The sequence below is a fragment of the Grampus griseus genome, assembly GCF_964374135.1.
Source record: "Grampus griseus genome assembly, chromosome: 16".
Lineage (NCBI taxonomy): Eukaryota > Metazoa > Chordata > Mammalia > Artiodactyla > Delphinidae > Grampus > Grampus griseus.
In genome coordinates, this window is record NC_139010.1 from 56,314,431 (window position 1) to 56,342,378 (window position 27,948).

At 54.2% G+C, this 27,948-nt stretch overlaps 1 protein-coding gene across 1 annotated transcript; it reads right to left on the reverse strand.

The window, feature by feature from the left end:
* Positions 1-27,739, reverse strand: RRP12 (ribosomal RNA processing 12 homolog). The gene is made up of 34 exons (XM_082673631.1): positions 27,468-27,739; positions 26,693-26,925; positions 25,084-25,167; positions 23,900-23,976; positions 23,286-23,391; positions 22,966-23,082; positions 21,750-21,888; positions 21,534-21,661; positions 20,475-20,573; positions 19,743-19,834; positions 19,072-19,183; positions 18,765-18,862; positions 17,444-17,558; positions 16,303-16,445; positions 15,964-16,085; positions 14,953-15,017; positions 14,703-14,865; positions 14,119-14,273; positions 13,785-13,852; positions 13,132-13,225; positions 12,130-12,288; positions 11,914-11,994; positions 11,590-11,695; positions 11,258-11,365; positions 10,583-10,740; positions 9,475-9,566; positions 9,142-9,300; positions 8,852-9,024; positions 8,489-8,617; positions 5,369-5,418; positions 3,063-3,132; positions 1,502-1,569; positions 1,108-1,190; positions 1-508 (listed from the first exon to the last, which is right to left on the reverse strand). The coding sequence occupies exons 1-34, from the start codon at positions 27,604-27,606 to the stop codon at positions 406-408; spliced, it is 3,888 nt and encodes a 1,295-aa protein (XP_082529757.1). The 5' UTR covers positions 27,607-27,739; the 3' UTR covers positions 1-405.
* Between the last annotated feature and the right edge of the window lie 209 nt (positions 27,740-27,948).

A 27,948-nucleotide genomic window follows, 5' to 3' on the forward strand; every position in this document is an offset into this window, starting at 1 on the left:
ACACATAGTGTTGCATCTTTATTCTACGTCTGATCATAGCAAATCTCACAAAGCCAGACTGCAGCCAGGCAGAGTGCCACATGGCGACAGGCAGCCAGAGGAAAGGAAGACCATCTCTTCTGTTGCAAACACTCTGGACGGAAAGCACAGCCTTCTCGCTAGCCTACCCAGAGGCACTGAGGCCACATTCCCATCTCCAGGCCCCAGGGACATCTCTAAAGGGTGACTCCCATTTGGAGCTTCCAAAATCCAGGGCACCTCCGGGAACCAGTCCTGGTTCCAACAAGTCATTCTGAGTCCAGGCTCTCCCACTGACTGCTGCATCTGGACCTGGCGTCATGGCAGCTTGAGGGCTAAAAAGGGGCCTCAGGCTGGACCACAGAGCAGCCCAGGGGGTCCCAGGGCTCAGGACCGTTGATCCTTTCTGCGGAGCTTGTGTCCCACCTGGGAGCCCCGCTGGGCAGCTCTCACCAGGCCTTTGAACTGTCCCTGCAGCTTCACCTTCTTCCTGCAGGGACAGGGATCAGAAGGGTCACGTCTCGTTGAGAAAAGGCAGCCCCCCTTCCCATAACATCAAAGGGTAGTGTCCCCACCCCAGCACCAGCAGGAACAGGGGAGAAGGGGCGCTGCCAGGTGGCGGGTGGCACGTGATCCATGCAGACCACACCCATCATGTTTAAAAGGGCAGTTCAAGTCAAGGATACTTGAAGGTGCATGCGAAAAAGTAAGAATAAAAAACCGGGACCCCTGGTGGCGCAGTGGTTAGAATCCGCCTGCCAATGCAGGGGACACGGGTTCGAGCCCTGGACCGGGAAGATCCCACATGCTGCAGAGCAACTAAGCCCGTGCGCCACAACTACTGAGCCTACGCTCTAGAGCCCATGCGCCTAGAGCCTGTGCTCCGCAACAAGAGAAGCCCGCGCACTGCAATGAAAAGTAGCCCCTGCTCACCACAACTAGAGAAAGCCCATGCACAGCAACAAAAGACCCAATGCAGCCAAAAATAAATAAATAAACTTAATTAACAAAAAACTGGAAGAGACTTGAGCAATCGAGTGGAGAGTGTAACGAGCACAGCCCTCACCCCCGACCCTGCACACGCCGTACCTGCGGTTGAGCTTGGTTTTACTGAGGGGGATGTAGGCGTAGGGGTCGAGCCGACCTTTCTTCTTCATGTCACCCTTTGCTTTCTGCTCACCCAGAGAAACAGAGTCAGCCAGGAGGGTGGGCTTCTCTTTCCACCCTTGCCCCTGACCTGATAGGCTGAATCCTCCCTTCCCTTCATTCTCTGCCTCAGGTGGTGCCAAAGAGCTTCTGCAGCCCTGGACAGCCATCCAACAAGGCCTGGACTTCAGGTGCTAACAAAACCTTTGTGTACCCCTCAGTGTGGCCTCAGGCTGGCTCCACAAAGGTGCCTCCCCAGGGCAGTGATGGTCACAGCTGCCCCGCACTTCCCCAGAGACTCTGCCAGGAGAGTCCTTGCCCCACCGGCAGCTCTTACCTTGGCCTTGTATTCGGCCCCGGGGGTAGCCTTCTTGGCCACAGGGCGATGGATGCCAGAGCCTCCCGCTAGAGGGGGAACACAGAGGCCATGAGTCAGGCAAGGCCAGGGCAATCGGGCAGCCTTCTCCCCGGAGAGCTGCTGGGGAGATGAGTCACAGCCAGGACCGAATGGTTGTCCCCTACCAACAAAGGACAAAGACCTTCCTCGAGAAGGGACTGTCCAGCAACTTGACAATTAGACCACTGAGCTCCTCAGACTGACCTGAATCCAGAGACCTACCAGTGACCTCTGGAAACACATATATCCTCGACTAACATAAAATACCTCACCCTCTCCAAACTAAATCTGCTCCATTTGTTCTGGGGAAAAGAACATAGGCTTTGAAGCCAGACAGACTGGGGTTCAACTCCCAGCTCTAACCGTAGGCAAGGCTCTTAACTTTCTGGAGCCTCTTAAGCTCATCTGTAAAACGAGGCACTAAGGCTTGATCTCATTCAGGCTTCACACCAAAACTGTGAGTTAGAAAGGCAGCTCTTATCCCATCGTACAGACGTGAAAACTGCGGCTTCGAGAGATCGAAGTGCTTCCAAGGCCAGTGTTATTTCCAGCCCGGACTTCCACACAGTCATGGATGGAATCACATAGTGCCGACTAGGGAGGACTCTCTTAGATGACCCAGATGAATCTCCTTTAAAGGTGAGAAACTAGAAGGTCAGAGAGGCAGCGTGACCAGGCCAAGGTCACACAGCTAAGAGCAGCTGGCCAAGCAGTCCTGAACCCAGGCCTCCTGCTGCATTGTGTGGTACTACTGCTTCTGCACCACACCATCTCAGAGCAGAGGAGGTGAGCTGGGCCCTGGCCTGGGGGGCCACAGAACGAGAAGGAGCCCTGTGGCACTCCAACTGGGTGAGGATGCTGTGGGGCTCTGACAGCATACCTGCTACTGGCATCAGGGACCTCCCGCAGGAGCCCCTGGACCTCCAGATGCAGAGCAAGAGCTCTGCTTCGAGGGCCTGGGGGCAGGGGCCCTGCGGGGGCTGCCTTGGGGGAAAGAAGGCAAAGGTGAGGCAACAGAGGCTTCTCCTGGCTTTGGGCAGCCACCTTGGTACCTCTAGCAGCTACTCTGGGGAAAGGAACAGCCTGGGAGCCCAGAAACAACTGTACAGGGGAACTCCCTGGGCAGCCCTCCCAACTGCCACCCTCAACATAGGTCAAATCTGGCCTGACTCAAAGCCAGAAAAGAGAGGCAGACATCTCCCAGGAGAAGGGTGGGCTGCAAAAGTCTCAGGAAAGCCTGGGGGGGTGGGGAAGAGATGGGGCTCAGGGGCTCTCCAGAAGGGCTGGGGGTTCTGTGCACAGATCTCCTAACCCCCAGGCTCTCCCTCACCCACAGACCCCCTTGGTCCCCAGCCCAGTCTTATGGGACATATCAGCCAATCTTTGCTGGTGCCAACTGAGTACAACCAGGCCATGCAACCTCTTGGCCCTGCCTGCAACACACCCTGCCTAGTGCAGGTGACAGGGAACCTGCTGCAAGAGAGGAGAGAGGAAGCCTCACCTTGGTACTGAGGGGGCATCTCCAGCTCCTCACTGTCAGCCTCTTTGTGCTTGAGCTTCTGGGGCTTTTTCTAGAAAGAGGTAACAAGCAAAGTTCATAAACAAGAGGACACGATGATACTCACTAATGGGAGCCGCAAAAGGAACCGTAACCTGCGTTAATAGAAAAGGTTCTCTGCCAAGCACTCGATCCCCCGTACAGATGAGGACACAAAGGCTCAGAAAGGGCAAGTAACCAGGCAAGGCCACACTGCTCGGCAGCAGAGGCGCGGCTTCCAGCCCAGGCCCTCACTGCAGAGCTCATGTCGGCTGCTCCACTGCTAGGCCTCTCCACATTGAACTCCCCCAACAGGGCTACAGCTGCCCATCTGGGCACCTTGACCTCAGTTTAGCCCAGCCTTCCTAACGGGGATGAGGTCCTCAGCCTCTCTGGGGAGAACAGCTTTATCAGTACTTCGTCTCACATGACCTCCACTGCACCCTCCCCATTAGTCAGACTCACTCATCTCTGACTAAGTGCAGGCCCTGGGGATACAGGGGACAAGACCCATTTCCTGTGCTCCCGGGGCCCTCAGGCAGGTGGGAGACCCCTGCTCAAGTCAGTCATTACAGTCGCTCAACAATGCTACCGTCCCTGGAGTTGTAAGCACGAGGCAAATGCTACCCGCCAGGCACCGTGCTGGGAGCTCCAAGAGGGAGAGGTGGGCCTGACAGCAGCCCAGCCCACCAGGAGATCTGAGCCCGGAAACTGACAACCAGGCAAGGCGGAGGGCCGTTGTGTGGGGAGACCTGAGCTCGCAGGGCTGGCTGCCCCACAGTGTCTCTCCCACACTGCCCGGGAAGCCTGTTCCAACTACAGATTCCTGAGGCTAAAGCTCCCCAGGGACCCAAGGCACCTGAGGGGCATTCACTGGCTTAGGGGCCAGATAGAAGAGAAGGTGCACCAGGTAAAGGGAAGGAGGCTGCAGCACACACAAGTGTGTCTGGGGAACCAGGACATCCAGTTTTGTTAGTTGAGACCCAGCAGAAGGGGCTCCTCGTGGAGAAACAGAAACGGGCTGGAAATGTGGTTTTGGCCGCATCATGGAGGTGACGGCTCAGTTTGTTCTTGGTTCAGCTGGCACCTGGCAACAGTTCTGCCCACTGGCAACTGCAGCTGTCAGTTGCACCCTGGCATTTTATGCTCCCACGACTGAGGGCAGAGGAGTGAGACTAAGCAACTGTTATGCAAAAAAGCCCCCAGGGAGGGCTTCCCTGGTGGCGCAGTGGTTGAGAGCCCGCCTGCCGATGCAGGGGACACGGGTTCGTGCCCTGGTCTGGGAAGATCCCACATGCCGCGGAGCAGCTGGGCCCGTGAGCCATGGCCGCTGAGCCTGCGTGTCCGGAGCCTGTGCTCCGCAACGGGAGAGGCCACAACAGTGAGAGGCCCGCGTACCAAAAAAAAAAAAAAAGCCCCCAGGGATCCCAATGGCAGGTGATGGATGCCATGAGCCAACCAGGAGCGTGGCCACCCTGGAACCCTCTCGGTGCCGTGAGACAAGGTGCCCCAGCCCTGCTCTGCTGACCTGGGGGCCATCCTTCCACAGCTGCAGTCAGTTCCCCTGGCCAGGAACAAGGGTAGGCTGCAGAGGGACTGCAAAGCCCCCTGTGAGGATGTGCTCAAGGAATCTGGCAGACTTCAGCCAGAAAAAGATTTCCAGGAAAAATGTAATAATGATGATGATGGTGACAACGATGAACAGCCACCACTTCCTTAGTGGGACTAAGTGCCACACATTTTACATATAAGCTGGGATTTGAGTTCAGTCTAGGGCCAGAGACATGCACTTTTAACAACCCCTGTGGCCTCGGGCAGGCTGCGGATGATAAAGAGTCCCTACCTCCTGGGAGGATTAGTGAGGTGACACATGGGGCCCTCGGCACTCCTCAGTGGTGGGTACCCCTCCCCCAAGTGGAGCCGGCCCCTGGCAACATGCAGGCCGGCTGTTGCCCCTGCTGCCTGCACAGCACATGCCCTCGGTGGAGAGACAAGGGACCGTCTCTTTCTTCCTTCAGCTGGACAATACAGCCAACACCGAAGGAGGCACTGGGTGCTTCAGAGGGAGCCAAGCTCTCTCCACACCCCACAGAGGGGTCAGCCGTGACATTGCATGCCCTGGGCTGCCTGCCGTGTGCCACCCCGAGGCTCCACTGAGCAGTGAGGAAGCAGGGCAAGTGAGTGTGTGGGAGCGGGGAGACGGCGAGAAGCTGTGAGGCCCAAGGTTTAGGTCTAAGGGCCCCGGCCCTCCAGCAGCAGGAATTACTCACACTCCTGATGCCCACGTCTTCCATCAGGTCAGCCATCTCTTCCTCCTCCCCTGGAGCCAATAAGAAGAGAGACCTGTGAACACTCAGGGAGCACCCCTGTCCTCCCAAAGCCCACACAAATTTCAACCTGCCTCCTCCCGGCTCATCAGGGTGCAACGGCTGCCAACTCCAGCCCCAGAAGACCTATCCCGTGGAAGATAAGACCCCTGGACGCTGCCCCTTCCTCCTTCCCATTCTGGGCCCCACGGACGACAGCCCCTCAAGGAAGCAGTGACCTGACTTCTAAAGTGAACACAGCTTTTGTTGAGACTCTAAGAAAGCCCCAGGTTTCCTGGGGAGCCAGGCATTCCCGCAGCCCCACATACACTCCACTTTGCTGGGAAGACTGCCCTATTCCCCTGCTTAAAAACCTTTCCCTGCATCTGTGCTAGGCATTGTGTGGCGATATAAAGAAGTATGAACCAACAAAAAGCATAGGCAACAAAAGGTAGATAAACAAAAGATAGATTAGAGTCCATTAAAAATGTTAAACTTGTGTATGTCAAAGGACACATCAACAGGATGAAAATGCAGCCTACAGGATAGGAGAAAATATTCGCAAATCATACGTCTGATAAAAAGTTAATATCCAGAATAAAGAAAGAACTCCTATAACTCAACAACAAAAAGAAACCACCTGAGATGCAAGAGGGAGGGGATATGGCGACATATGTATACGTATTGCTGATTCACTTTGTTATATAGCAGATGCTAACACAACAATGTAAAGCAATTATACTCCAATAAAGATGTTAAAAAAAAAAAAACCAATTCAAAAATGGGCAAAGGGCTTGAGTAGACATTTCTCCAAAAAGATAGACAACAAACATGAAAACACGCTAAACATCACTAATCATTAGGGAAATGCAAACAAAACTACCATGAAATACCACTTTACACACATTAGGATGGCTACTATCAATGAAACAGAAAACAGCAAGGGTTGGAGAGGGTGTGGAGCAATTGAAACCCTTCTGTCCTGCTGGTGGGAATGTAAAATAGTGTAGCCATCATGGAAAACAGTAGGGCAGTTCCTCAAAAAATTAAAGACAGAACTACCATATGATCCAGCAATTGCACTTCTGGGCGTATACCCAAACGAACTAAAAGCAGGATCTTGAAGAGGTATTTGTATATTTATGTTCATAGCAGCACTATTCACAATAGTCAAAAAGTGGAAGAAAAAAAAACAAAAAAAAGTGGAAGCAACCCAAATGTCCACTGATGGATGATGGACAAACAAAATGTGGTCTAGATATACAACAGAATAAGGCAAGCCTTAAAAAGGAAGGAAATTCTGACACAAGCTACAACACGGATAAACCTTGAGAACATTATGCTAAGTGAAATAAACCAGACACAAAAGCACAAATACTGAATGATTCCACTTACATGAAGAACCTCGACTCATATTCAAATTCACATTCATACAGACAGAAAGCAGAATGGTGGCTGTCAGGGACTGGAGGAGGGGGAAATGGGGAGTTGCTGTTTAATGCGTACAGAGTTTCAGTTTTGCAAGATGAAGAGCTCTGGTGATAGGCGGTACAACAATGTGAATGTACTTCACGCTGGTGAACCGTACACTTAAAAATGGTTAAGATAGTAAATTACATGTTACGCATATTTTACCATTTTTTTAAAAAAACTACCAGTATATTTAAAAAAAAAAAAAGAACTTTGAAACTGATCAGCTGGAGGGAAGACAAACTGAAGTGAAGTCAATCAACAACCAAACGTCATAAGAAACGTGTGACTAAGTACGGAAGCCTGGCAGTCCCTGGGCTTGTCGGGAGTTCTGAGGGAACACGGCTGAAGCCAAGGGCCCGTGCAAAGGCCACAAAGAAGGACTTGCACTGGATCTGAAAGAGTGGAGAGGGGCTGGGAAGGTGGGGGGCAGGTGGCGGGTGGGCATTTTTAGCGTCAGGGTTCCATGCGCAAGAAGGGAGCAAGGAGGGCTTCCCTGGTGGCGCAGTGGTTGAGAGTCCGCCTGCCGATGCGGGGGACATGGGTTCGTGCCCGGGTCCGGGAGGATCCCACGTGCCGCGGAGTGGCTGGGCCCGTAAGCCATGGTCGCTGAGCCTGCGCGTCCAGAGCTTGTGCTCCGCAAGGGGAGAGGCCACAACGGTGAGAGGCCCGCGTACCGCAAAAAAAAAAAAAAAAAAAAAAAAGAAGGGAGCAAGGAGACGGGATACACTGAGGGTGAGAAGGGGACAATGACGAGGCCAGATCTGGAAACAGTGTCACCACATTTATCCCCAGCACCTCTATATGCTGTTCAGGTCACCATTTCATCTTCACTACAACCCTCTGAAGTAGGTATTGGTATTACACCCGCTTTGGAGTGAGGAAACTGAGGCACAGAGCGGTTAAATGACAGTCACACAACCAGTAAGTCGGGTTGCAGGGGCAGCAGTGACAGCACTGGTTGAGTGGCTGCAGTGAGCAGGCGGTGAGAACCAAAATAAAGAGGAAGACATAAAATTTAGAAGACCCAGGCTTCTGTGATCTTACGTGATATGTACAGAGATACGTGAATACAGAGATAAATGCAGAGGGAACAGGAAAGACGAAATGGGACTTGGAGATGTTACACCTGAGCAGCCCCTGGACAACAGGAGACAATGACTCGGGAGAGTCTGGCTCTTTTCACCAATAAATGAGCTTCCAGGCCTCAGCCAAGTTTACGCTTGGAATAAAAAAACACAAAAATTTTCAAAAAGGAGGAGGACAAGCAAATAACCAGAACAGAACAGAATACAATAGAAGAGAGATTAACAGAGTGTATCACAGATGGTAAGAGGAAGTACTACTGCCTTTTGAAAGTTTTGTTTGAATTATGGAAGTACTGTATAAATGGCTGGGTTACACCATAAAAAGATTTCTCAATGTGGTCAAAAGAGTTTGAGAAACAAAAAATTTGAGAAAGTTGCCCGCGATACAAGCTCCTTATATCTGTTTTTACCTATGTTTCCCCCAGAATGGTCGCTGAGTGAACAAATAAATGAGTGGATGAATGAGCAAACGAGTGCAGCCCTGGCCCAGGCCAGCTGCAGCTCCTGAATGGGCAGGTGGCCCCACCTTTAGCGCCTTCCTCTTCCTCCATCTTGGCGTCGCCATCCTCCTCCTCACGGATGATCAGCCGGCCGTCGGCGCTCACCTTGAAGCCGTGGTCCTTCTTCTTGCCCCGACCTGGCCCAGGCTGGGTGGCTGGCGGGGCAGAGTCGGGAGGTGAGGAGGTGGAAGGCCCGTCCTAGCCCGCTCACACCCTCATCAGAACCGACATGCCTGGGTCTGTGACTTGGATGAGTGCCTGCGGCACTGTGATGTGCATGTGTGGGAGGCCAGGGTGCCCGCGGGCCTCCCCAGAGGCCACTCCGCTCCTAAAGCTGGCCCAGGGCAAGCCTGTCCCCTGTGCCCACGGGCCAGCCGCTTCATACTCACCCAGGACTCGCTGGGCCACCTTGGGGTCCAAGAAGTTGAGGGGCTCATCCCCGCCACCCTCCTTCAGCCACGCGCGGCCCCTCTGGCGGGCCAGCCTCTGCTGCTCCTTGCCCCGACTCCTCTCCTCCTCTTCGTCCTCCTCGTCCTCCGAGTCAGCCAAAATCTCCTCGATGCTAAGGACAGACAAGCCCCAGTCAGGGCGCTCCAGGAGAGTGAGGGAAGCTGGGCACGGCCTGGGCAGGCTTCGGGCCAGGGGAGACCTGGCCCCAGCGTCCCGCCACGGGTCTCACCTGTCGCCTTTGCCCCGGAAGGGCTCCTCCTCCTCCACCTCCTCTTCCGCTGCGGCCTGGCTCAGGGCCCGCTGTTTCCTGGCCCGGGCCTCTGCTTTCCGGATGTTCACCAGGACTTTCTGGTACTCCTCTGGCAGGAGCTTCCTCACCAGCTCGAACCTGAGGCCGTAGAGACGGGCCGGTGAGGTGCCCGGGCCAGAGAGCGCTATCCAGAGCGAGGTGTCCAGCCAGAGCCCTTCCAGCCCCCCAGCCTGGCCCCTTCTCAGCAGCGGTCCTGGTGGGACTGGAAACCCCTCGACCCCTCCCCTACTCCCTCCCAGTCAGGGCACAGACCCGAACTTGCGGATGAACTTGGTGAACAGGTTCCGAAGCTTCATGCGGAAGTGCCGCCGCATGTCATCTGAGAGCTTCCCGATGGCTCCCATCTGCGGGGCAGAGCAGCGGGGCTTCAGGGGGAAGATGCGCCCCCTCACCCTGTCTGCCCCCCACACCACGGGTTTCTCCTGGTTCCACGAGTCCCTCCTACTGCCCTGCATGAATCTCTGGCTGGACCGCACTCCAGCCTTCGTGAGAAACACGTGGCCAGCAGGTATCATCTGCAGTGTCCCTCAGTGAGGCTGGTGGTGCAGGGCCCCCTCGATCCTTTGAAGGCTTGTATAAACCCTAGTCACTCCAGGACAGGTCACCGCTCAGGCCGTCCTCCCCATCGCTGGCCCCAGTTAGGCGGCAGGGTTTGGCAGGCAGGGGCAGGCATCCTGACTCTCATCTGCCCCTTCTCGCTTTGACCCAACCCAAGGCCAGATGCAAAGATGACAGGCAAGAGGGACCTAGAGCCCTGATGCGATTCAACCCAGCTGGAAGTGGGAAACTGAGGTGGCGGGTGCAGTGGACGGAGGGCTCACAGGACAGTCCCAGCTTGCTGCACGCCTTATGCCCAGCAGGAGGGGGCCAGGGACCCAATACCAGAGGGCTTTTCAGGCCCTTCTGCAGCCCAGCAGGGGCATCTAGAGAAGTCTTCTCAAACCCAGAAGGTCACAGTGCAAGAGGGAAAATAAAAAGGGAGGTTTGGGTCCCTTCCGAGGGACAGCCCAGAGTCGCAGTTCTGTTCCCAGGACTGTTCTCACTAGCACTGTGACCTGGGAAAATCTCTGGCCTCAGTTTGCTATCCGTAAAACAAGGGGTGGCCCTACCCACCGCCCCCTGCCCTGCAGAGCCCCTGCTGCTGTGGAGGGGCTGCGGGGGGTGACAAGTGGCAGCCTGGGTGCTGTGCCCCTTTACCTCCACCACTGGTCTCTTCCAGGGCTCCTGCATGACCTTCTGCTGCACAAGACAGCGTGTAGCCAGAAAAGTGTTTGAAGCTGGCTGGCCTCAAGGCTCACTGGGTCTCTGCCGGCAGCTCGCGGGCCACTATGCCACTGGCCGAGGGGAAGGGGACACTCACCACCAGTTGCACGTGCTTGGCCAGGTGTGCCATGTCCATGACGACCATCGACACCTTGATGAAGCCCAGTGCTGATCTGACCACGTCGCGGGTACGGGAGGCCAGGAGCAGGCACACATTCTCCAGCAGCTGCTCCATCGTGCTGGCCCCCATCAAACCTGTGGTGGCCAGAGGGCCACTGTCAGAGACACCTGGAACCCCACCCAGACCTAAGACCCCTGCCGCGTCACAAGAGTGGGAGCTGACACCTGGGGGACACTTCCAAGTGCCTGGCACGTGTCTAGTCACTTTCTGCCAGCATCTCCTCTAGTCCTTCAGACACCCTGTGAACAGGTGCTGGTTTTCTCCTCCATTTTAGAGATGAGAGAGTAAGGTTCCAGGAGGTTCCTAAGTTTGTTCAAGGTGTCACATGGCTGGTAAGAAGCAGAACCGGGACGAAAATCTAGGCGTGGGACCTAACCTCCTCCGACCCACTCTGAAAGCGGGATGCGGGCAGCTGTGGGATGAGGAAAGCCGAGCTGGGCAGGAGAGGAGGCGGGAGGCGGTCAGGCCTGGTTCCAGCTCTTTGTCCTCCCTCCCAGGACCTTTCCCTGTTTCGGTAGCCACACTGTCCTGACCTCCTGGGCATTTTCCTACCCCGAGGGCTTCCCAGGCCTTCAAGCAAATAGCGTTTACCTTTAAACTCGAAAAGGAGGTGGGTCAGGGCCAGGATACTGCAGCTGACCATGGTCACAGCGCCCACGAGACCGGGGTAGATCAGGACGAGGTAGCGCTGCAGGGCCTCTGGGAGGGCAGAGAGCAGGAGCTGCCCAGGGCAGAGCCCACCGTGTGCACTGCATCGTGGGCCCAACCGGAAGGGGGCCTCCCACCAGAGAGGAGCAGCCCGCCCAGGGCCAGTGCCCGGCAGCTCCCTCCATCTTTTCTCTCTGATGGGTGAGTGCAGGGTGCCTCCTCACCCAGGCCGGGAGCACAGCGTCCACCCCAGCCCCATGCCACCCGGGCCTCACCTGCTGGGTCTGGGCCAAACCGAAGGAAGGCGTGGCCCATCTCCACCAGCAGCGCAAAAGCATTCTTCCGAGCTCCCACCGACACCTCCTTGGTGCAGAGGATCACCTGCCCAGACAGCCCCGTTAGCACGGGCTCCCCAAGCTGGCCACCCCAGGGTTGGCAGCCTGAGGCAGAGCGGACGGGTAAGGGCACTCACGCTCCCAGACAGTGAATCCAGCCCACCCCCACTCCCACTACTGCCCTCCCCTGATCCTGGTAGGCCTTCAGGAGCCCCATTCCAAGGAACCCCAAATCACAACACACTCCCCTCCCACACCCCGCACCTCCGGGACGAGGGCGCTGATGAACTCCTCGTGCTCGGCGGAGAGCTTCCTCACGATATGTATGAGGCACTTCAAACGGGGCTGCGGGACAGGGGGACAACAGTCAGGACCCTCAGTGCCACCTCCGCCCCTGAAGTCGCTAAGCGTCTCCACGCTGCTCCTCTCCTGGTGTTGCTCGTCCCCCCTAGGGCAGAGCGGGGCCCCTGGAGTCCGCACCCTCTTGGCGGGCGAGGAGGTGCTCCGTAGTGAGTCCAGAAGGGTCTTCTTCAGGTCGTCCAGGTGGCTCTGCACGAAGCGGGCGCCAGGGCCCTGGGGGCTGGCGCACACCTCCTCCAGCACGCGGTAGGCCTTCTTCTGTACCCCATGGGCCTTGCTCTGGGAGGGCGTATGGTAGACAGGGGTGGGTGAGAGAGGGGGCTGGGGAGCCCCCCACCCTCACCCAGTCCAATAACATCCACAGAGCAGCCACGTGAGCTGTGACTGGCCCTGGTGGGGACTCAGAGAAGCTGGCCCTGCCCTCTGGAGCTCGTGACATCCAATGGGAGGGCAGGGAGAACACAGGTTAGTGAGAGGCTGAATCTGGGCCAGGCAGGGGACGCTGAGGGGAGTGAAGCCCACCCAGCCCTCCATCCCTTCCACTCCCTGCCGGGACACCTCTCCTGAGGTTAGGTGACTCTGCCCTGGACTTGTGTGTCTGCCTGCACGTTCCACCAGAGCACTTCTCACGCTGTTGGGTAACTGCTTATTATACTGTTGCAGTGGTGACAGTTTTCAGAAGGTCACGCAGGCCTGACTTTTGCCTCGTGGTTAGCCACAGCATGCAGGGGCGAGCATGTCAGGCAGGGGACCCAGCACGTGCAAAGGCACAAAAGGGCTGTTATATCTGGAACCCTTAAAAGCAGCCTAATGAGGCCGGAGTGGCAGCAGGGGGATGAGGCTGGGTAGGATGAAGATCAGGCCAGGCGGTGATGGGCCTAGTGAGTGAGTCAGGCCTCGGCTCTACAAGAGGCATCTTAGCAGGTGAGGCCCAAGCATGGCCGTGCATTTCTGTCACTCTGGCACCTACATGGTAGAGTACAGGGCTAGACAGATACAAAGGGCAGCCATGCCATGAGAAAGCAGATTAAAACCCGATCCTGGGCAGCAGCAAGGCATGGAGACAGGGCCCACGCACCCCCCAGGTGTGGGCGTGTGGGGCTCCCGGCCTCCACGGCTCACCTCTAGGTAGGGCCGGATGGTGGAGTACAGCTTGCTGATGGCGGCTTCATCAGCGCGGGGAGCCAAGGCCACGACCAGGTCCAGGACGGACAATCTGCTCAGCGACAGGAGACCAAGGAGGAGCTTAGTGGAGGCTGGGGAAGGGTATGCACTATCAGTGTCCTCGTGTCTACTGGGTACGGGGGAGGTGGGAAAGGTCAGGGTGAGGAGGACAAGGGGCCTCGAAGGAGCCCATGAACAATAATCACTGCCTGTAACCTAACTCAGCACTCATAAGGTACCAGCACTGTTCCCGGCGCTTTACATGTCTTAACCCCTTCAATCCTCACAGCAACTCTATTGCAGGCATTATCATCATGCCCATTTTACAGATGAAGGCACAGAGCAGAGTAGATAAATAACTCAACCAAGGTCACAGCTTATAAGGGGCAGAGCTGGGATTTGAATCCGGGCAGCGTGTCTCCAGGGTCCTCACATTTCCCTAGCAGACTACAATGGTGCTCCAGGATGGAGGAACTGGTCAGGCCTCAGGGTAGAGCTGGGACATTCAATATCTCAAGACTTTCCTAAATAATTCCAGACAGATACACAGAGCTTCTGCTAGACATACTCTCTAGCTCCCTGGGCTGCCCCAGCTCAAGTGGGGCACTTACCTGGTGAAGTCAGAGCTAGCAGGGTCCAGCACCTTCTCACTGGCTTTTTCCAGGAAACCATTCACCAACTGGCAGCCCAAAGGGATAAGGAGGGAGTTGTTCAAGAGAAAATACACAGCAGCAGCAGGTCACAGATTTGCACCCTCGTCTCTTCCCCCTCCTCTCCTCCCTTTTGAGGAGGCTCGAGCCCAGCCTACTGCTGGCATATGGTCCCCTGTTCTTCTGGGGGCAGAGGGCCAAGTGAGCCATGGTGGGTAGGGTCTTGACCTTTCCAACACCCCAACCCAACACTCACCCACCGGAGACTGTTCCTCCCCCTCCTCTACCAGGTCACCTGAGGCTCAGTAATGGTGAGGTAAGTTTTGATGGTTTCCAGCACGGCCCGGCGAGGGGCTGGGGTGTCTCCGGCCGCAACGGGCTGCCCGTACAAGTTGAACAGGATCGGCAGAAAGTTCTTCGCAAAGCGGCTCACTTCAGCACGGTCGGCCTCTGGCAGGAGGACCAAAGTTTGCACAAAAGGGCCAGGAGATGACCCTGCCTCAAAGGCCACTGTGGTTGCAGCCCAGAGGCATTCTTTTGGGGGACCTGTGACAGGGTCATGGGTTTGGGGCTTTTCTGGGACAGGAGAGGCTGAAGCCAGAGCACAGAGGACGAGGGGCCACCACAGTCTATGGGGCCAGCCAAGTGCTAGCCCCACGTAAAGGCTGGACAACTCCCAGCAGCTGTCAGTACACTGAGAGTAAAGAAAGAGAAGGGGCCGTTTTCAGCATCCTACTAACTCCTCGGGTCCCCAGTGGACACTCAGGTCCTTGAAAAGGATTAGCGGTGGCTCAAGCAATGAGGTGGACAGGCAGGGTCAGGGGACTCGCACCATCACAGCCATCTTCCACCAGCCCCGACCCCAGAGTCCACACGTACCCGCCTCACAGCCCTTGGTGATGAGGGTGCGCAGGGCCTGGCACACAGTGACCCTCAGGTCTGGGCGCTCGCTGATGGCCGTGCCCAGCGTCCGCGCCAGCCCTTTGAAGGCGGTGGCCACATCCGTGGGCCTCGTGCAGAACCCAGGCAGGAGGGTCCAGATCTGGGGAGGGAGGGGATGATAGAGGAGAGTGACGACCAGCAACCTGTGCCCACCTGTCCTCCCCACACCCCCCAGCTGACCCCTTACCTGCCACTGGAGCGTGTCGTAGATCTTGGACTCCACTGTGCTGCCTGCCTGGGCCAGGTCCATTGCTAGAGTGACACAGGACACAGTGTGACTCTGGGCACACTCCTGACTGATAGGCCTCATGTTTACCCAAACCAAAAGCCCAATGATGAGGACAGGAATATGGGCGATTCCCCTGCTCCACAGACGAAACGTAACACTTATTATTAAACAAACACTCGTTTGTTCTAAAAAAATGGAAAGACCTATGTAAAACAGAAAGCGACATCTCCCCACAATCTCCCCCGCAAATCTTCCTCCCCATTTCTGACCTTCTTATATTTCTCCAAGCACGTGCACACTTTTAAAGACGTGAAAAGGATTGTCTTATAAATATATTGTTCTGAAACCTGGTTTTACTTGAGAATAAAGCTGGTAACATTTATCAAGCAGTTTCGACATGGCAGCCTGTGTAATGTGCACTTACGCGATTACTGCATTTAATCCTCACACCATCGCAATTATCGCCCTCATTTTACAGATGATGAGCAGACCCAGGCGAGTTGAATAAACTTGCCCGAAGTCACCAAACGGTGGAGCGGCTGAGCTGAGCTTTCAATCTGATCTACTCAGCTCACCATGGACTAAACACGTCCATTCCCGTCGGTCTCTTTCCTTCTGTACAGGGAGCACTCTGTGTCCCACGGTGGGGCTTTATTATGACTGACTTCATAGGAGCCCCACTGAGGGATGTGTGGGCTGTGTCGGGATTTTTACTTGGAACATCTTTGTATATATAAATCGGTGTGTACTTGTCTAATTATTCCTCTGGTGGGAGAAAAGGCCCTGTCTGCCAGCCTCGGGGCAGGGGTGCCTGGCCACGCCTCGGACCCCGCTGATGACGGCGCTCAAGCACTGGCTGACCACCTGCTCGGCCCAGGGAGGCTGCCGAACGTCCTAAGGCTGGGGCGCTGGACCAGGAGCCCTTCCCGACCCTTCCAGTGAGGCTCCAGGACTGTGGTGGGCCCGTACCTTTCCTCTTCAGGGTGGTAGCCAGAGGCAGGAAGTAAGCGGTAAAGAAACCAAGTCGAGTTTCCCGGACGTGGTCTCGGATGACGGGCAGCAGCCAGCTCCGAGGGAAATCCAGAGTCTCTCTGGGAGGAGGGAGGGGAGGCGTGGTGAGGAAGGGGTGACGGCCTGCAGCTGTCTCCCCATGGAGCCTAGGAACAGGACAGGACCTGCTCTGGCCGCCCCCACTGACCCACATGGCACGTGGAGACGTCAGCCGAGGGTGTGGACACCCTCCCAGCGGAGAACAAGCCACGTGGCTCTCCTGGGGCTGGAATGGAAGCCAAGCAGGGCTGCACTTACTCAGAGCCATCAATTTCCAAAGGCACAGCCTCTAAAACCACCTCGGGGCCCATGCTGGCCACGGCAGCGCCCACTGCGCGGTCCAGAGCTGCCATGTGGGGGGAGTAGGGGGAGAGGCGCAGGTCACACAGGGACTGGAGGCACTGGAGCAAAGAGACACGGGTCAGACATTAAGACGGGCCTGCAGCACAGGCACCCGTGGCTGAGGCTGGGACAAAGTCTCCAAGAGGACGAGGTTGGGGGCGTGGGGTCAGGTTATGCTCTCGCCAGAGGTCACAGACCATTAACCAAATTCAACTCCTGGATGTGTTTGAGCCTTCCTCAATGCCCCAGGATTTAAAAAGAAATTCTGTATTTGTTAGTAAAGTGTAAAAATCAGGAGATTTCATATACAAACGTAGATATCCGGTTTATCTTGAAAACCAGGAAGGTATGGGAAATGCAGACCCACAGTACAATTAGTATAAATTAGCAGGCACTGCGGAGCAGCTGCCCCTCAAGACCAGAGCTGCCCCCTCTGGTTCACTACAGCCCCTCAGAGCCCGTCTGCGAGCCTCATTCCTTGAGAACCTCTCACAGGAGCCAGGTGTTGCCAACCTAATCTAGTGGGGCCCGGGCCAGGCCTCTCAAGGAAGGCCCTACCCTTGGGGAAGGCCCCACGAGGCCGTGAGCTGCTCCGCCTGCTGGTGAGGGGTCTGTGCCCTGTCCTCAGGCTCCCATCTGCTCCCTGAGCTGGAAGTGATTCCTGAGCCTTAAATGGTTTACTCTGGGCTTTGGTAACCTCCCTGGGACCTAAGGCTGCTTAAAGTACTATGCTCACCTGTTACAGAAAATTTAGAGAATTAAAAATTAAAAGATAATAGATAGGGGTGAGGGAGAATCACACTGGTTCCCTGTGAGTTTCAAAACCATCAACTCCAGCTAAGACTAGTGAGAAGGCATTAGGCGGTGGGGGGAGGGGTGGTTTTAGCCCTCTTCTCGTTCCTCCCACGTTGGCCCAGTCGCCTTCCTGGGGACACAGTACTGGGCACCTGCAGTGGACCCTGGCAGTGGGGGAGTAAAGCGCAGAGGTAACGGAGACACATGCCCCTCTAGCAGCCCCAGCCACCTCCTGCCCCGGCCCAGCTGCTGCCCCAGTCACCTTCCTCATCACAGGATGGGCCTGTCTCCCACACGCCTCAAAGAAGACACACAGCAGCTGCAGCACGGAGCTCCATGATGCGTGGAATCTGTATGTCAGGCCCTCCTCCACTGCCCTGCTAAGGGAGTGGGCAGTCAGGGCCGTGGAAGTCCATGGCCAGCACCAGGAACTACAGACCACGGCAAGGGTGAGGCCCCAGGAAAGGCCAAGGGGGAGAGCTAGTGTTTCCCAAGTACCCCCTGTGCTAAGAGTTTCATTTATATAATCCTCACACTTCAAAAATCAGCTGTGAGCTAGGTTATTTGTTCCATCCTCAGATGGGGAAACTGAGGCTCAGAGGGACTAAGTAGCCCAGCAGTGTCACTCTTCTAGTGGCCAAACTGGGCCGCCAAAGCCCGTGTTGTCACTGTCCCATGCTTTCTCGGTCTGACCAGAGGTGGGAAGATGGGGTAGGTACAGGTGGACTGGGCAGAGGGAGAAAAGCCACAACAGTGGGGAAGCCCGGCCGGCTGCTAGCCCCTTCCGGCCCAGTCACGCTGTGGTCAGCTCATCTCTTGAAGTCAAGCCCCAGAGGCTCTAGGCAAGAATGGCCTAATGTGGGGAAAGGGGTGAGCTGGGGGTGGAGCAGCTCTATTCCTCAGTTTTCCAGAAACTTCATTCCAGGTGTATCCAGAAGAAACAGGCCTATGTCCTCATAAGGAACAGAACCCAAAGCATCACACCTTGGAGCTGAGCAGACAGACCCAGAGGAAACACCAAAGATCCTAGCCTCTTGGTGCTCTGAAGCTCCTCACTGGCGGCTGGAAGGGCCTGGGTGGTTGGAGGCCGGTCTGTGAATGGCTTCTCTTGTAGGCATGGAGGGCAGCACAGCACATGAGTAGAGTGGATTCTGCGGTCAGGCTGCCACTTACTAGTTGAGTGACCTCAGCTTTCCCAGTCTGTAAAATGGGGTCAGCACCTATCTCCTAGAACTGTAAGGACTACCAATAATTTCTGGTATTTATTGGAACTTAACTACGCACCAGGTACTGTTCTGAGAACTTTACATATATGACCTCATTCAATCCACACCTCCATTAGACTGATGTGGACTCTGAGGTGTTGAGAGGTGGAGGAACTAGCCCCAGATGACGGGCCCCCAAGTCCACACTCATGAGCATGACACTATGGCACCAGGAGTGTGGCCAGTGCTCAAACCGACAGCAGCTGCTCTGGCAGTGTGCGCAAGGCCCACCACAGTGACAAGAGGAGTACCTGTCATCACGAGGAACTTTCTACAGGCACACCTTATTCCCTCCTCACGCAGAGGCTGTGTTCTCACCTGAACATCTTGGCGACATACTGGGCAGGGCCTGAGGCCGAGGAGGTCACGGAGCCGATGTCAGCCATGTGGGGAGCGACACACTCCTTCAGGATCTCCTGCAAAAAGAGGCCACAGCTGTTTGGGCCCAAAACAGCCCCCCAGTGCCACTCAGCCTTCCCAGGTGACTGCTTCCTGAAGCTTCTAGGAAGCTCACCCCCACCCTGAGAACTTCCTCCCCAGGACACAGCTAGAGGCCTGGGGTGAGCTCTGGGAGCTCTAAGGCTCTCTGCTTCCCTCGCTAAAGCTGGGCTGGGGGCTGAGGTACCTGAAGGCACTGGGTGGCAGCTGTCACCACCTGCGAGTGGGGGGAGAGGAGGCAGGTTGTCGCAGTTCCAAACAAGCGAGGGAGGTGGCCCAGTCCCAGGTCCCGATGCAGCCTGTCAACACAAAAGGCTTCTGTGGGGTCTGGCCGCTGAGCCTGCGCGTCCGGAGCCTGTGCTCCGCAACAGGAGAGGCCACAACAGTGAGAGGCCCGCGTAAAAAGAGTGACTGTTATGAGACACAAAACAGAAACTGGGTTCGCAGGACTGAGGATCCCAGAGGAGGGGACCATTAACCCAGGTGGGGAGTAGGGTGGAGCCGCAGAAAGGGGATGATATCCTCTGAGAAGTAAACCAGCTGCACAGCCGGCGGGGGTGACAGGAATCAGGATGGCACTCGGGCCCCACCTCTTGGTGGGGAAGGTGCTCTCGGCCGCCTTGCTGCTCAGCTCCTCGGAGCTCTGGCAGGAAAGGCAGCAGCCCTGGCTAACACAAGCTGTGCTACCTGGCCCCGCCTTCACGAACACAAGAGTTGGTCTGCACACACTCGGTGCAGAACCGCACCCCCCCAGAAAGCCGCACCCCCTCCAGCTTCCGGCTCATGTCCCTCCCATCTGTACCGCAGTGTAGGGGGCCTGGCTGGAGGCCAAGGGACCGCCCTCCACCGCATCCCTACCTAACCAGGTTGATGTGGGCTTTCTCCATGACCTTCAGCCAGGCCAGCAGGGGTTGTAAGTCATTCTCGCTGGGAACGTAGTCGTACAAGGCCTAGGGGCGGGACAGGGAATAAGCAGGTGACTGAGCAAGTGTGTTCAGCAGCAGCCCAATGACACGACCCCTTCCCATCCCTAGGCAACAGCACGTCCCCGTGACTGTCCTGTCCCAGGGCCTGCACACGGGGCCCCCTGCACTCACAGCCCCGTTGGCCTTCCTTTCCCTGCTCAATGAAGCCCTTCCGCTTCTGCTTCTATGGGAAAAAAGTCTCTAGGAGCAGTCAAGAATAACTTGGGTCACACAACCCTTTGTGAACCTGACAAAAGCCAGAACCCTTCTCCGGAAAAACGTAAGTGAGCATATACACACATTTTGCAATTTGGGGGGGGGTTTGTGCTCCCTTCCCCAAATCCACCCAGAGATCCCTAACACTGAGAACCTTTGCTCAAGGTACCTGTTAATACCATGAGACCATGCTGAATGGTTTTTTAGGTTAACTACCACAAAGTCAAGAGTCAGGGCCCCCAGCTCCCGTGGACACTGATGTGGCTTTGGTGGCCAGTCTCCTGGCTGCCCGTCTACCTGACTCCTACACAGGGGTGGCCCAACCCGGCCCATCCAACCTCGCTCTGCAGACAAGTAACAGGGCCGCCCCCCAGCACAGCCATGTCCCCGTCCCCCCATCAGGCCTCACCGTGATGATCTGGGCGTTGAGCTCTGCTGGCAGGGTACCCGGGCTTGGCTTGGCATGGAAGAGGCTGTGAAAGGCCTGCATGGCACAGGCTGTCACCAGCTGGAGAGGACACGGAGGCTTAGTGGGGAACCCACCGCAAAGCCCACGGTGGCCCTGCGCTCCTCAATATCCCACTCCAGCCAGAGGGCTTGTGGGGATTTGGGCCCCCTGAACCTCAAACATGCCTCCTACACCTGACACTCAGAGGACTGCTGCTTCAGTAAGTCCTGGCAGCCACCAGGAAAAAAAATGATTTAAACAAGAACAATGGAGAAATGTGAACAAAGTGTTTTTTTAACATAATGGGCTAAAAAAGCAGGCTACAAATCGTTGACATACTATAATTATAGCTGTATTTTCACGTTTTTATGTGTTTGCTTACCTAAAAAGAAAATGTCTGAAAGGATACACGGCAAGTTGTCTGTGTACTATTTATCTTAGGAAATGAGACTTGGAGGAAAAAAGAGACTTCTATTTTTTTACTTTATATACTTCAGAATGTTTTTTTTTCCTCTTAAACAATGATCATGTTATTTATATAATGAATGCTTTAAAATACGTATGTGAACAAACAGTATAAGAGAATACATAGAGATTAACAGAATTGTGCTAGCATATCAAATGCAAGGGATCGTTTTTATGTATCTTTAAAGTTGTCATACTGACGTTATTAAGTATGCAAAAAAAAAAAAAAAAAAAAGAGAGACAGAGAGAAATAACCGTGTCTGTGGCTGGGGTAGAGCTCAAGGTAGGGGGAGGACTGATGCTTTACCAGCCCCGCCATGGTTCCACCCTCTCCCTCACCTCATCTCCCAACAGAAGATGCCCAGTCTATCCGACACCGGGGATGAGATGTTGTCCCTGGGTGTAGCTAAGAGCAGCGCGGGGGCTGGGAGACCCTGGCCCCTGCTTTTGGCCTGAACAGTGAGTTTCCCGAGTGCCGGCACCACGGGCCTGGGGTCTGAAGCTCTGCCCTCCCTCCTCCTCGGCGCGTCCCCACGCGCCGGGGCCCGAGCTTACCACGTGACTCAAAGTCATGACCCGGAGGAGAGTCTCACTGCAGCTCTTCACCAGGCTGTCCGGGAAGCAGGGCAGCAGGTCCCTCAGTAGGGTCAGCATGTGCAGCGTGGTGGTGGCCTCCTTGGAGCCTGGTGGACAGAGGGCAGCTGAGACTCCAGCCCACTCTCTGCAGCAGGCCCTGCCCCCCGCCGCCCACTCTCAACTGCGCTTCCCCACCTCCAGACTTCTCGATCTCCTGGATGCAGAACTTGGCAGTGGACATGGCAGCAGGGTGATGGGCAGGGGCCTTTTCACCAAACATGAATTCACTGCCCTTGAGGACGGAGCACACTCCATGCTGGGCAGCCTTCCGGATCTGAGGGACAAGGAAGGGGGACAGGGCCGGGTCATGTTCAACCAGCAGTGTGTGTGGTTCTCATGACCACCAGTAGTAAGCATTGATCGCACACCTCCTACAGGGCCAAGGACACGCCTGGGGCTGCGTGTGTGTGGACTCCTGGGCTGCCGAGTAAGACAGACCTCACTTTCCATTCCTGCTCTTCTGCTAACTCACCAACTGGCCTTGAGCAAACCAGACCACTTAGTCTCTGAGCTTCAGTGTCTCACCTTTACAACACGGATTCCTTCATTCATGCAATCGTCCAGCAATATGCAGTGTCCACCAGTTCAGCAGTGAACCAACAACTCATTGGGAGGTGGGAAATAAAGAAATGTACACCAGAAGGTAAAAGTACTTTGCAGACAATAAAACAGGGGCTGTTACTTTTTATACGGCGATCAGGAAAGTGTCACTTCAGTGACATGACGTTTCAGCAGAGACCTGAAGCAAGTGAGGGAACCACTGGAGGGATACACAGGGAAGGAGGCATGAGCCTGCCTGGGATCAGAGCACTTAGCACAGGGAGTGACTCTTAGGACTGTTACACGTTCCCGGCCCTAAATTTCAGGAGGAAGCAGAGTGGCTAAGCACAACTTACTGGGCACCTACTACAAGCCAGGACCTGCAGCAGGCCCGTGGGGAGCACCAGAGTGTCACCGTGACCTTGCAGCCAAGTTGTTATTATCATCCCTATTTTACAGCTTGGAAACCAAGACTCAGAGAGGTTAAGTAACTTGCCCAAGGTCACAGCACAACCAGTGAGTCCAGTATTCAGCTCAGGTCTGTGTGACTCAAAGCCCCCCTCCAGCCCACTCTCCTGCCACTGTAACTAAACACGTCACTGACCAATGAGGTAGCAGAGACTCAAATGGGCCTGACTGTGACCCTCCCTCCTGTAGGAGGAGCTAGCAGATAGGGCTTCAGGCAGGAGGAGAACCTCTGGACAAGAGCCCAGCGCTCAGGGCGACCTCCCCAGTCCACTCAGCAGGCCAGGCCCAGCCCGGTTGCTAGAGTGGCTGCCCCCTCCCACGTCCTGGTGCCCCACGGCCTCACCTTGGGCTTGGGGTGCACAGTGAAGCTCAGCAGCCCATGGTACACCTGCAGGGTCACGGGGTAGCTCCAGGCCTCCAGGTCCTGCTTCCGCAGAAGGGTGGCCAGGCAGGAGAGGACCTTCAGAGGAGAGGCAGTCTCTCAGCTCCACCTGCTTCACCCAGGTGGGAAAGAGCCCGGCTTCTCACCAACTCCAGAAAATGCCAAAGGGCTTTCTGAGGGTCCACAGGGTGCCTATACCCCTCCCAGGGAGTGTCCAAGCCGTAGCCAAATCAGATGGGCTCTGGAAGACGGCAGGGGGACACCGAGACCCAAACACTGACCCATCGGAGGGCAGAGGTGGAGCCACTGCTGGCCTGGGCTGACATGATATCCATGAAGGCTTTGGAGGTATCAGAGAACTTCTTAATGAGCACAGGGCTGGGCACGCTACAGGGAGAGAAGAAAGAAGGTCAGAAGACTAGAGGGGCCTCTGAGAGCAGCTGGTCTGGAGGAGAAGCTGGTCAGAGCGGGGCAGCGCTGGCCCAGTCACTCCGCGAGCCCACCCTTTCTGACACCCAGTTCAGTGCGTTTCCATGGCACCTGAGCTCCCTGCCTGCCCCACCTTCTCCACAACCCGCTCTCCACTACCCACCAGATGGGCCCTTATAAACTCCCCCAAGTCCTCTCCCCACCTGCCCCCTGGCTGCAGGTGCCCAAACATCGTGGCTCAACACTCCACCCTGTCCCTCCTGCCCCACTCGCTGCACAGGGCTGCCCCTGCCCAGGCCCCAGCACTCACACTCTGTCCTGTAACATCCCAGGCCACCCTGGAGCCTGAGCCAGTAGAATGCCACCTGATACTTAGCATCTTTTTGTTCCTTTTAATAATTCCCTGGTCCTCTACCTCCCTTCCACCCCCACTCCCTTCTTCCCCCTATAAGGAGCCAGGACTCACCGCTTCAGGACGAGGTTCAGCAGGTAAGCAACAGCGGCCAGAGACTCCGTGGACTCCACCGCTTCCATTGTTGTCATCTGAGGCCAGACCATGGGGTGTGAATGGGAAATGTGTCACGCTGGGCAAATGGGGTATGCGGGCACCGTGTGCCCAGCAGGTCGGTTATGACCAAGAACGCTGGTGTCAGAGGTTCAAATCCCAGCTCCACCACTGTGACTTTGGACTAGCAGCTTAACTTTTCTGTGACTCAGTTTCCTCATTTGTAAAATAGGGATCATAAGTTGTTGTGAGGTTTAATTGAATTAATATATATCAGACATTTAGAACACTGCCTGACACATTATGAAAACCATATAGTGCTATCTGCTTCATTAGTCTAGAGCAGAGGTTAGAAAGCTTTTTCTGTGAAGAGCCGGATAATAAATACTTTAGACTTTGCAGGCCACATATGGTCTCTGCTGCGTATTCTTCTTTGTGTATTTTAACTATCTTGTAAAAATGTAAAAACCATTCCCAGTCCTAGGGCTATACAAAAACAGGCCACGAGTCAGATTATGCCCATGGGCTATATAGTTTGCTGGCCCCTGTTCCACAGCAGTGGTTCTCACACTTTTACACCCTTAAAAAGTATTGAGGATTTCCCCAAAGAGATTTGGTTTACAAAAGTTATATCTATTGATATTTATCATATTAAAAATTAAAACTGAGAATTTTTTAAAACACACAAATATGCAAGCACAATTCCATGAGCTGTCAAAATGTCATCAGACATCACGTAACTTCTGGAAAACTCCAGGGTACGGTCATGAGAGAATGGGAGTGAAAAAGGTAAATGATGGTTTAGCATTATTATGGAAATAATTTTGACTTAACCAACCCCCAAAAGGGTCTTGGGAACCCCCAAACTACACTTTGAAAACAATTTTACTAGAGAATCCCCTGGGCGTAACTCAGTTTCATGGATTAGGAGAAAAAAATAAACGAGAGTAGTGGATTTTGTTTTACAAGAATAATGTAGCAAATCCCACCAGGCTTACCAAGCCACCTGAGAATAACTGAAGCACTTTCACCTGTTTAAGGTTGTCCTTCTCTATCCCCACATGCAGGGGCCCCTGCCTTCTCCTTATAGCCTGAATAACATGCTACTCCGAAAGCCCGCCCACCTGCAAGTCACACCCACTCACCAGGGCAGCAAAGTACTCAGTCTCTGTCTCCTTCCCACCCTGGGAGCGTATCACCTCGGTGACAGCAGCCAAGACAGCACAGATCTGCACATGAGGGAGAAGGTACCTATGACATCTATTTCCGATCAAACCCCACCGCAGGGTAGCCTCTTCTCCTTCTCCTTCACAAATTATTCTCCTGATAAAGCCCAGAGCAGACAAGATGAGCAGCAGCCAGAGCAGAGCCAGGGGAACACACACGGGGCCCAGCAACAGGAAAACTCACACATCTGCCCAAAACCCACCTCTAAGGCTCTACCCCTTATATATGGAAATACCTGCACAAATGTGTAAACATTCAAGCACAAGTGTTCACTGCCGCAACCAATTGGAACAATAAAGCAGCCATCAACAAGGGATTAATAATGTACTCATTGTATAATAATGACAAATTCAAACACTATGTAACTATTGAAAATAATGGTGAACAACTACATAGATTAACTCAGAAACACTGATCAGTGGCGAAAAAAGTTGTAGAATAGTATATATAAAATATAATGGCATTTCAGTAAACCTAAACAAAATGTGGGTAAAAAAGTCTACAACGGTAATTTGACAAGAGGCCACTGAGCACTTGAGATGTGGCTAGTGTGACTGAGGAACTGCATCTTAAAATTTGTAAATTATTTATATTTAAAAACAAATACTTTATCCAGTTATTGGGAAACAGATTTAGAACTACTTGGGTATATGAATCTACTTTTGCAACTGTAAGTTTTATGAACTTTAAATACAAATCAAGTATTACCAATGAAGATTTAGCCTCCAAATGGAGGTGTCAGACTAGATTTTGAAGACTTAGTACGATAAAAATAATGCAAAAACACCTCTCTTTTAAAAATATTGATTATAAGTTGAAACAACAATATTTTGGGTATACCAGGTTAAATGAGATATATAAAATTAAGGTTAATTTCACTTGCATCTTTTTTACTTTTATTTAACATAGCTACTAGAAAATTTTAAATTATGTATGTGCCTCACATTACATCTCTTTTCGACAGCTTTGGTCTAGAAAAGTACTGTTACTGTTAACGGTAACTACCACAAAGGAGTTAAGCTGGGAGAACAACTTTCATATTTTATTCTACTCACCTCACTTTGTTATCATTTATAGTCTTGACATTTTTTCATTTAAACAATGAAAATATATGTATATATAATTTATAAACTAAAAAAGGTAAATAACATTTAGGTCTTGTTAGATAAAACATTTTTTAACCACTGTTATTCAGTATTAATTTACTCAACAAATGTTTCCTGAAAACATTCTATCAATATATAAAAAGGCCTGTGTTAAGTATAGTTGAAGAGATAAATGTTTGCAAAAAATGTTTTGGACATTTGAAAACTGTCAGGAAAATACCCTGAGGGACTTTACACTTGAGCCAGGAAGATGTTCTTAGAAAAAGCAGAAAGTGGAACCTGCCCTAGGAGGGGTAATAAGCAGCAGACACAAAGGGTAGGAGGGGTGACACATCATCCAGAGATTCCACCTGTTGTCACCGGACAGCAGTCAGCTGGCCTCCCCTCACTAGCCTCCGGCTGTCCTGAGAGTCCCCCCTACCTCCTTGTGGGCAGCCGAGCTGGACTCCCAGAAGCGCTGCACTTTGCTGAAGGTGACGTTTGTGCAGTCGGAGAGGCCGCTCAGGAAGGTGCCCGAAGACTTCTCGGTGAGAGCTGGTCCCACCTCTTCCTCTTCCATGGCAGTCTCAGGGGCTTCGCTTTTACCCAGACGCAGGGATCCTGACTGCAGCTCATTATGCAACTTTACCGCATCAACTGTCAAGTCGCTCTTTCCTGAGAACCGGAGGCAAAGGGTAAGGCCCCCAATTCTTACCCGAACCTCCTTTTGGCTAAGAGAACAAGAACTACCCCTAGGAAACAAACAGGCGGAGTCCAGGCCCCCAACCAGAGAGGCTAAATTCTGAACGCGGTCTGCCTCAGCAGTCCACTGTACACCTAGAACTTATCAGATTCAGAAAGGGAACCCTCCAGGTAAAAGTTTCGCCGGTGGGAGTCGGGTGGGGGCTGCAGTGAGGGGCCTGGGAAAGAGATGAGGGTGAAAGCGCTTTGTAAAGCGCCACCACGGTTAACTACAGGCGTGAGTACTGACTGATACTCGTGGTACCCTAGCCAAGTCATCTCCCTCCTGTGGAGTCAGTTTCTGCATCTCTTAAATGGGAAGGGTGGACCTTCACAACAGGCTCCAGATCGGACATTTTAGGAGACGAAAGGTCCGATGCTTGGGCCCCACGGCCTGCAGAGAGGCTGAAATCCGTTGAGACCCAGGCCCACCCAGAACACCCCCGCAGGCGGCGCTTGGGTCGCGACCCTGCTACCTGAGGGCCGGCTGAAGAAGCGGCTGCGGGCGGCCTGGCGGTGGCGGGAGATGGCCGGGTTGCTGTCGCTGCTGTGGCCTTTCTTCCAGCGTTTCAACTTGGCCGAGACCCCGGAGGGCAACTTCCCCGAACGACCCATGTCTACTAAGCCGGGGGTGAGTTTAAAGGACCGGGTTCCAAGGACCTAGAAGCACACGCAGGACCCACGTGGGTTCGCAGCCCGCTCCACTTCCTCTTCCTCTGGCGTAACTTCCGTATTCACGTCCGTTACCATGGCAAAAGAGTCAACATCCGGTTCACGTATTCTCCAGGCTCCGATCTGGGAGGGGCTCCGAGGAGATCAGTTCCTAGGGAAGAAGTGCCGGTGTTAGGGAGTCGCTGGGGCTCTTATTCCAGGGCTAGGGTTCTTGGCCGCAGGCGTGTCTTTTTTTTTTTTTTTTTACATCTTTATTGGAGTATAATTACTTTACAATGGTGTGTT

Excerpts from the sequence above, each read along its gene's own strand:
- RRP12 (XM_082673631.1), bottom strand. The coding sequence starts at position 27,606 with ATGGGTCGTTCGGGGAAGTTGCCCTCCGGGGTCTCGGCCAAGTTGAAA. Across the intron at positions 17,559-18,764 it reads TATGTCGCCAAGATGTTCAG|GGCAGTGGAGGAGGGCCTGA; the intron begins GTGAGAACACAG and ends CTCCCTTAGCAG. Across the intron at positions 11,696-11,913 it reads TCAGCGCCCTCGTCCCGGAG|GTGATCCTCTGCACCAAGGA; the intron begins GTGCGGGGTGTG and ends CTGTCTGGGCAG.